Source organism: Myotis brandtii, unplaced genomic scaffold, assembly GCF_000412655.1.
Source record: "Myotis brandtii unplaced genomic scaffold, ASM41265v1 scaffold652, whole genome shotgun sequence".
Lineage (NCBI taxonomy): Eukaryota > Metazoa > Chordata > Mammalia > Chiroptera > Vespertilionidae > Myotis > Myotis brandtii.
The window spans coordinates 297,222-307,579 of record NW_005370529.1 but is presented as its reverse complement, the minus strand read 5'-3'; the positions used below and the strand labels follow the sequence as shown (position 1 = coordinate 307,579).

General features: G+C 36.1%; 1 protein-coding gene across 1 annotated transcript in view; it reads right to left on the bottom strand.

Annotated features, from left to right (window-relative positions):
- TPRG1 (tumor protein p63 regulated 1) overlaps window positions 1-10,358 on the bottom strand; it is a 144,588-nt gene that overhangs the window by 6,847 nt on the left and 127,383 nt on the right. Inside the window, exon 5 of the mRNA XM_005880758.2 lies at window positions 5,114-5,267. Within this exon, the coding sequence (XP_005880820.1) occupies window positions 5,114-5,267 (154 nt within the window). The remainder of the gene's footprint in view (window positions 1-5,113; window positions 5,268-10,358) is intronic.

Here is a 10,358-nt window from a genome sequence, read left to right as displayed (position 1 = left end):
GGGGTCCCGCTTGGGTGCCTGGCCAGCCTGGATGAGGGGATGATGGCTGTTTGCAGCTGGTCACACTCCCTTCAGGGTGGGAGTCCCCACTAGGGTGCCTGGCCAGTCTGGGTGAGGGGCTGAGGGCCATTTTCAGGCTGGCGGGCGACTGAACCTCCCAACCTCTCCTTTTTTCTTTCTTTTTTTTTTTATTCTGGGATTTATTTACCTTCTATAGCTGTCACTGGAGCTGAAAGCCGGCTTTAGCTCTGAGGCTCAGCTCCAGCTCTGAGACCTTGGCTGTTGAAAGCAGGTATCTGGGTTTGTTTGGCTTCTATAATTGAAACACTGTTGTGGCTCCAGCTCTGACGGAGTGCAGAGCTGGTTGCCGGCCGCCATCTTGGTTGGCAGTTAATTTGCATATTGCCCTGATTAGCCAATGGGAAGAGTGTCGGAGGTACAGTTAATTACCATGTTTGTCTATTATTAGATAGGATTATATCATATCATATCATATCATATCAATAAATATGAATACACATACACAGAGTTCCTTCAAATTTAAACACATTTCTCTGCATATTAATTAGCAAATTGTTTTGGTGTAGAAATATAACTATTTTATTGTAATACCTTGGTCAACTTAATCACTCTAAGTACCCTCATTTTTAAAACTGAGATCGCTACCTTTTCACACAGGGTTTTTGTTAGTGAATTACATGAAAATATGCAAACTGTAATCGTCTCCTGTTCAAACTCACGCAGGGACAATTTGCATATTAGCTTTTTATGTATATAGATTACATGATATTATGTTTATATCTTATAATAATGTAATCAATGCCCAAAACTATTATTTCCTATATTCACAACTGTTTTATATAAATAATGCATAGTATCTACACAGATTGGAAAATGTTGGTGAGGTTCTGAAATAAGCAAGAATGTCTGCAAAGAGACCATTTGACCATCATATTTAGACCCCCATATGTAGAAGGCTGTAGTGAGATGGATTTTAGAAAATGTATTTTGACATAGTATTGCATAAATGTGATTGTGATTTTTTGATCAGTGAGACTAAGAGATACTTTAAATTGTGTCCATTCATGTTCTTTGCTAGGGTAACTTCCTAACCAAGCATCCCCAAGACTCAGCTTTGACCTAATGCTGAAACCTATGTTACCAGCTCAGCTTTTTCTCCTGAGCTTCAGACCTAAATTTCTGATTGACCACCAACTCTACCCCATGTTCCGTGGACATCAAATTCATGTCCTAAAGTGAACCTCCAAACCTACTCTTCTTTTAGATTTCTCCATTTAAATTATTGGAATCACCATCTACTCAGCCAGAAATATTTGAAATCTTCTTCTTCACCTATATATACTGCCAGTTATCTTCTTTCATTGATTCTATATTCTGAACAACTCAACATGTCTTCATCTTCTTTTCATTCCTACTACTTCTACCTTAGTTTAAACACACATACCTATAAGATGAGGCAAAAGTAGGTTTATACTAATGAGTATACAGAGTTTATTTTTGTATTTATTATTTATTAAATATTGTATTATTTTCCATATGAACAATTATAAACTTACTTTTACCCTACCCTGTATTTTTTGAGCTATGAAAATTATCATGGCAAATATATAAGATTAAACTCCAGCTCAACTGAATTATTTTGTGTCTAAGAACACTCCTTGTACCTTCATGTGCCTCCACTCCTCTTCATTTGATACAAACTTCTGTTTAAGTCAATCAGTATTCATTTAAAAGTCTTTGCATTTTTATCTGCCTCCTCTATTAAGCAATACATTCTACAAAGGGAAGAATATTATCTTATTGATTTTTGTATCCTTAACAATAATCACAATACCTGTGCTTTGTAGGTGTGAGAAAATAATTGTTGAATAAAGAGAACCTAGAAGAAAAGATTCTGAGTAAAAATAAATTTGAATTTTTAAAAATATTAAGTTATTCCATTAGAGTGTAAATAACTTAAAAATTTTGACTGCATATAACTCGGCTCTATATGATTCCCTTTCCTGTGCCATAGTTGTTGTTTTTCATTATTTCAGCTATTTGATTTAGTTAGGCAATTCCCCCCATATTCTTCTACTTTTTACTGTTTCATTCATAAGGAAAATGAAAAAATTAATTTATATTAGCCTTTTAATATCTAATGTTATGCTAAAATATTCATATAAAAGGTATTCTATATCCCCAGAATTATCTTTCTCTTATTTATTCTTTTATGTTAAGATAATTGGGTCTTAATCAAAGCCAGTCTTGGAAAATGTCCTAAACATAAATAATATTGTGACATAAAAACCAACAACAAAAGAATAACTAAGATTCTAAGAACTGGATCAGAATACTCATCATCACACATCCCAGATGGAGATCACTTGTTTTCCTACAGAGTTGGGAGTTGGGTGGTCTTTAAATTAAGAAATGGCTTGGCAAAAGAGAAAACCAAACTGTTGCCAGGAATTAAAAAAAAAAGAGAGAGAGTTTGGAAGAATAACGAAGAAAAGCCCTAAAAGCAACATACCTAACAGATCCACAAAGTAGTTTGATCGACTGAAAACCAACAAACCAACTAGCCAACCATTCCTTATGCTCAAGCCCACACATGTAGGGGACTGCGCGCGCACACACACACACACACACACACACACACACACACACTCACTCTCTCTACTGTTTTATCCAACAAGAGCTATATCAACATCAAATTTCCTTTTTAGCTTTGACTAATAGAAAGGCCTGAGGAAAATTTAATGTTCCAGTTTACTAATTATATTCATGGGTATTTGGGAAATAATTATTCCACACCCCTTTCAATATTTTAGTTTTCAACTTCCTTCTTAAATTATTTGATTGTGTTTATATATTAACAGAATAAAACAAAACACTAACAGAAAATTAGAGTAATACAGTGGCATTTCTCTGTAATAAATAGAGCTTGTTTTTTAATCCTTCACCCAAAATCTCTTCTAGCAAAGGACACTCAAAGAATAAGTACTTGATGCACAAGGTATGAGGAATAAAAGAAGACTTGGTCCAGGAAGTGATGAATATAATCACAAAGGCTATTGCTGTTATTTATTTATTAAGTTGGTATTTATTTTGACTTACAATAAAATACAACTATTATTCATTAAAAATATATATTATTTTAATGGCTAGAACTAGATTCCCTTTAGAGGTAGGAAATGGCTTTGGTAAGTTACATTATTAAGTTCTTGAGTTGGAATAGCTGGTGTTAAAAAAGAAACAGTTAGCCCTAGCTGGTTTGGCTCAGTGGATAGAGTATCAGCTCACACATTGAAGAGTCCAGGGTTCAATTCCAGTCAAGGACACGTACCTCATTTGCAGGTTTGATCAGGCCCTGGTAGGGGCATGCCCGGGAGGCAACCAATCAATATGTCTCTCTCACATTGATGTCGCTCTCTCTTTCTCTCTGTGTGTCTCTCCCTCTGCATTCCACTCTCTCTAAAAATCAATGGGAAAATATCCTTGGGTGAGGATTAACAAAAAGAAAAAAAAAGAAACAGATAAACTACTTTATGCTGTTAATAAGAAAAAATAAAACAAGACTTGGGGGTGTGGCAAGAGCTAGATACAGAGAAGAGGAAAGAGGATTATGGAGCAATTCATTAGGGTGTTATTATTCATAAGGTCTTTTAAAAACATGAATATCTGATATTCCATTTGAAGTTTGGGGTGTTATAATGATGTAAACTCCCAAACTCTCTCCCTGATGCTCCTGGTGAGTCTACTTTCACATAAATGCCTTTGCATAAGTGCTATGTTGTTCTTGTTGGTTTTCATTTTGTTTTGTTTTGTTGATGTTGGGTGGTAGAGTGAGGCTAGGGGCTTCTGGGCTTCTGTTGATGCTTGGGTTGAGGTATTGTGAAATAGGATTATAGCAGGAAGAGTATAAACATTATCCATACAATGAACTAATTTAGTCCTACAATAGCTTGGAGCCAGAATAAGCACTAGACCATAAATCCCTGAGGATGATTGCCTAAATCTGGAGAGGACCATTGACTTTTCCTGGGAGCAGAATGGAATTCAATCAACTTAAAGGATGCTGAAGACCCCATCCAGTCTCTAATTACATATATTTTGCCTCACATCCATTTTAGGATAGGGGGCATCAATTTAAAATATTTGTTTATGATATACATATAAATTTATATGAATAAGTGAGTTTAAAATAATGCAAGAAATGCAATTGATACCATCCAGCCACAGAAGACTTTACAAGCAGGTTGTCATGTTCTGAATTTATATCAAATGAGTTGTGATATTTAAAGTGGATGCCAGCACATGAAAGTAAACATAGAAAGGACAGTGAAGGCAAGAATGTCTAGGCCTATAATGAACTTGTATATGTCTATCTGGTTTTGTTGAAAATGTCAAGATTGATCTTCACTGCATGTATGGCTCCAATAATTTTATTTAGAGTATTTTAGCTTATGTTTCCCTGGGGAAGAAGAAAGAATAGTAACAGTAATTCTACCTGCCACCAATACATTTATAATCTACTTGGTGAGATGATATTTAAGGACATAAAATACTGTGAATTGCTTTATAGCTTATAGAACATTTTTTAACACATTATCTCATTTAACCTTACAATGATCCAATGAGTTTGGGAAGAAGGTCAGTGTTCATTATTTCCACTTAGAGATAAGACAACCAAGGTGCAGAGAAAAATCTGACTTAAATATGACTACAGAGGCATACTTCCTACTGCACACTATCCATACTCCTCTGAATAAAATAGAATTTAATTATGTATAGAAAATTATATGCACCCTATGGGTAACAAGCCCAGTTAGACAAACACAACTATTGCAATTTTTAAACAATATTACACTATGATTTTCTGCTAAAAAATTAGCAAGACAGAAATAGCATGGTATGGATAATAGAAATATTATATATTTTTAAAATATATAAAACAGCTCCATTGTTTACTAAAAACTTATATAAACCTCTTTGAGTTGTTACCTATATAACCCCCATGTAATATCTTATGTTATTTATTTTTTTTACTATACATGCTTTAGAAGCACAAAACTGTAGCGACAAAGCTAACCCAAGAGTGAATTCTTACCTTGCAAATTTCAAGGAACTGCTCACTAGTATATCTCATAGGATGCTCAGTGAAGGTAGCATAAGGCACCTCAGTGGACCATGGATTCCAACGGGATAAGAGAGACTGCTGCTCCAGATTCCCCCAGTAGATCCTAAGGCCTTCTCCTTGTCTCCTACAAAAAAAGGAGTTTCCCTTTAGATTAGCCATTCCATTAGATTAAAATAAAAATCAAGGAAAAGGATGTACTATCTCAGTCAGCCTTTATATTGTTGCTGAGATAAGTGGCTTAACTATCAAACAGTTGAATTGTTCCAAAAATATAGAAGAATAAAAGAATGAATTTGCTTCCAAACATGATGAGTTCAAAGTGTGGTTGAGAATTCTATATGGAAATGCCTGGTTGGACAGATGTTAGGGACGGACATTTGAACACTGACCTCATGACAACATTCTGATGGTAAGAGTTAAAAGAGAAAGAAAGAAGGAAGAGTCAAGGTAGTGGGACAGGAACTGAAACAGTGAAGGTGGGAGATGATTTCAAAGAAAAAGGAAATGGCAAAGATTTCCACAGAGCCATAAATATAAACAAGAACTGAGAGGAAAACAAAAACAAAAATGGGAACTTCCCAAATATGAAGATATATATGATCTTTGAGAAGCAAAATTTCAGCAATAAACATGTCAAAGCTCACAGGGAGACTGCCCTTGCCCTTTTCCATCAAATTCACAGTTCTGGTCCACAGTATGTGGGAGGTAGCCAGTCTCTGGTATAGCCCAGGCCTGGTCATCTAGTAAATCCAAGTGAAGAGCAAGAAAAAGCCATCTTGGGAGTGGTGGGAAGAAAGTTATGGCAGAGGAGTATGGCCAAAATGATTGACAAATTTGTAAGTTCTGTGGCCTCTACTTTTGCATATGCCCATCAGAATTCATGGTTTATGGTTTTAGGCATCTCTGATTGCAAAGAGATCCCTAGAGGTTAAGCCAAGCTCAGGAGCTTGGCATTCAACAAGCTGAGTTATCTGTAATTCTAAACAGCCCCATGGAATATCACAGAGGTCTTGTTTCTTCTAGAAATTAAATCCTGGGATCTAGAATGAAAAACTGGAGCTTAATTGTGGTCCCTTCACAAAGCTGTGACTTCCTGTATTAAGGATGAATTCCTTTGGGAATGCTATTGTGGTTTCTGAATATTTATTCATGTAGAGATGTGTATAAACACCATCTCACACATAAACATATAGCACCCTTCGTTCAATTGGCTGGTCCTTCAGCTGCTTCTTATAAAAGGAAAGTTAGAAGAGAGCCTGGCACATTCTGCTGTCTAGTTTTCAGATTTTTGATGATTTGAAAGCTGACACCAACCTTTTCTTATACTTAATTCTTTGCCCAGAAAGAAAAGCAAAGGAAAAGAAAAAAGATGAAGAAGAGAAAAAAAAGAAAAATATTGTACATACCTCTAAAGTTCCCTTCCTAACCCCTCACCTTCTCAGGTGCTTACTGACTTTTATCATCTCCCTTATACTTCCCTTCATTTGTTTCCCCTTGCCTGGTAATAAACCCAAAGCTCAATGAATATCCTATGCATGCTGGTTAATGGCATATTCTGGCTTGAGTCCATTAAAACAACTTGCACAATGCAATTATTTACTGCTTCATATGTCAATTTATGTACTGGGTGCAATTTTGCTTTTATCCAAAAGGGATGAAAATCTGCCAAGATAGCTTATCTAGTAAGTACACTTTATATTCCATCACTTTAGAGAAACCCCTTAAGCATGAAATTCAAGAAAGAACCTATTTCTAAAAAGACAATCAATTTGAGTTATGGCAATGACCTTTTTCAGAGATGTAGCATAAACATACAAGTTCAGCCAACCTTCTCACCTGAGCTCCAGAGGTGATAGATGGAAAGATAAATCTAGAACTAAATAGTCTCTCCAAAGGTAAAACTAAGGTGTTACTTCTCAGAAAAGCCTTGAGTACCAGAGTACTATGAAAATCTATCATCTCCTCCTCTGTCAAATGTCAGTAGGGCAATTGTGGAGAATATGATGTCTTTATGATCAGGAATGCTTTATTAAAGAATTTTCTTGTGCTTACTATGAGGAAAGTCATGTAAGGTAGTGTAAAAAGTTCAGTGAACAGGATGACAGGTAGTCCAGTGTTAGAGTCTTGGTCTTGACACTTAATGTTGTGTAACCATGGGAAAGCTTATTTCTTTTTCTGAATCTGTTTCCCCATATGTTCTTTAGAGTATCTCCATATGGTGAAATTCCAAGGCTTCACTAACTCTGGGTGAATGATGTAGACAGCTATGGTCATGATGCTACTAGCATTCACAAAGTCAAGGATTTGGGATGCATAAGAAGCCTCTGAGGTATGGCTTCTTTGATTTAGAGGCATCAAATTAGCCCTCCTTTCCCCAGCAGAACATATCTTTACTGCAAAGACTACACCAAGTGTTGTCCCATGACTTCTAGGGAACTTTAGCATCTACCACATTATTTCACAAACATGTAAAAACAGCAATCAGACAGTATAGAGGAATAGTAGTTTAAGGCTTATAAACTATAGAATGTCAGAACTAGAAAGGCTCTTGGAAGCTATAACCCAGTCTCTTGTTTCTGGAGATGGGAAAACTGAGACTCAGAAAGGACCAGGGCTTTTCCCAATGCATCACTATACACGGGCCTGAGTTGGTGAGAGCCATAGTTTCCTAAAACCTTGTTTAGGGGTATTTTCACCATTCTGGGCTATAGTTACAAAATACATTCCAAGTTAAAGTTCTGCCATTACACAACATAGCCTTGTTTCCAATTAGACACAGAGTTAGAAGAATTGCCCTAAGGAGCCTGCCATCTTTTGTGGGCAAAAAGCCTGCTCAGGAATTCTAGTTAAAGGTCAGGAAGAAAACCTCTATCTCAAGTGGAACTGTAGATTTTTACATATACTCAATATTAGCAATTCTGAGATTGTAGGAAAACAAAGTATTACTAGAAATAAAAGGGGAATTATAAAAATTTTATGCCATCAGGGTAAGAAGACTGTGTATCTCTCACTGAGCTATTATGGCTGAATTTTCAAAGTTGGGGTATAATCCCAGGTATAGAATGTGTCAAAATTTAAGCAAAGAAAGATTGGGTAGCTTTCTTCTCAAAATCATACTCTGAGTATAAACCATGGATTTCACTAGCTCTTTGTCTTTGAGCAATTTCACACCAACTTTCTGATCTTTAGATAGCAGTAATTTCATAAGAAGGAAGAGGATAACTAATAAAAAATGTTTTTATTTTATAAGGCACTGTCCAACTAGCAAATATTGAGTGGTAGTATGTATTATAATGCATATTGTGTACTGTGAGAGACTCCATATTTTTTTAAATTTATTTAACCCTCATAGCAATTTTTTAAAACTTCTTTTGTGGAAATAGATGAAGTTAATAGGAAATAAGGTAAAGACTTTAACCAGGTGTCATCAGATCACCGAGTCAAGAACTACTAGTGGGATAAAATAAAAAGGGGGAAGAAAAACAGCATTATCCCTATGTTACTGGTCCAAAGCTCATGTACGCCATGCTTCAAAGGCTAAACTCAAAATGTTAGAGTTTGGAGTAAGAAAAGGCTTATTAATTGAGACAGCATCAATCGAGAAAATGGGAGACTTAGTGGTTTCTCAAATCCATCTTAAGAAAGTACAGAGTTCAGGCTTCTTTTATGTCAAGGGAAAGGCAAATGGAAGGGGAAAGAGGTGATTGATGACCGCAGATATCTGGGCTCCAGCAGGGGTTCAAGAAAGATTGTGCTTAGTTTGTTGACCCTGGTTGGTGTAAGTGTGGTCAAGAGGTACCTGAAAATCTTTGATAAACAATACATATTTCCTTTATCTCCTTGGGAGAGGCACTTTCTGGTAAGGGGTTATTTTTGTAAAACTCAAGCTGCAAGCACAGTTTCTCCAATGATTATCAGGTCTATATGCAAGAAGTTATTTACCTGAAGGCCATGGGAGCAAAGCAGGTTTGAACAAGATGGAGTCAGAGAGGTTGAGCATTTCACTCTCTTACAATTATAACCTATTTGTTCCCACTTTCTAAACTCAAGGAAACCAGCTGTATTTGGCCTCCATTCCCACTTCTTACTCTTCATTTTTAGTAAACATCAAAATCTCATAGGATGGTATAGAATTAGAGGAAGGGGTCTATAAAGACAAATCAGAACTTGATGGAAGAAGGGGGTTTATGATAGATATTTTTAGTATCCTAGGCTGCTGATGCGTTTGGAACAGCCTAGGGACATGAAGAGAATGTAAACACATTCTGAAAATCTTATTGTATGACTCTGTGCCAACACCTTTTGGGTTCTTGTCATGAACAAGTTGGAAGGCCCCTCAGAGGTGTGTTTCCAATTCTTTCATTTTATACATATATAAACTGAAGACCAGAATTTTCACAGATCAGAGTTCTTCCTTTAGTCACATTAATTAAATATTCTACTTAGTGACTAAGACTCAGAATTCTACTCAAATACAATTGTTGGCAGGGTGGAAGGCCTAAGCAATTACACTTTAAATCAGGGGTCCTCAAACTACGGCCTGCGGGCCACATGCAAATACAAATATTGTATTTGTTCCCATTTTGTTTTTTTACTTCAAAATAAGATATGTGCAGTGTGCATAGGAATTTGTTCATAGTTTTTTTTTTAAACTATAGTCCGGCCCTCCAACGGTCTGAGGAACAGTGAACTGGCCCCCTGTTTAAAAAGTTTGAGGACCCCTGCTTTAAATCATCATAACATCCTAAAGACAATTTGCCTTTTTCACCAAAAATAAATAAATAAATAAATAAATAAATAAATAAATAAATAAACAAAGGAAAGGCATGTTGAAAAGATAAGGTTTACACAGAAGAAACTATCATAGAAGTGCCGAAGAACCAATCATGAAAAATAAATGCAGTTTAACAGCAGAGAGAGGAGCTGCAAGTTGAACAGAGGTGAGATTTTCTTCAATAACAAGCTTTGTAATACAAGAAAGTATTTCTATCAGGAAAGACTCCTCTCCTTGAAGAATTTTTTAGCCAAGCTAGAAAAATCTGACAGCTAGTCACCAGTCTGGGTTAATTTGCTCATTCCACACATTCTTCTTTCTTTGGAGAGAAGCCACATATCCTTTCTCATAGCACGATATAGCCAACTTCCTTCCCTTTGACTTTCTACTCTCTGTCCCTCTTGGCCTTCACAGATACTGGGCTGAAGTATTAAACTACCC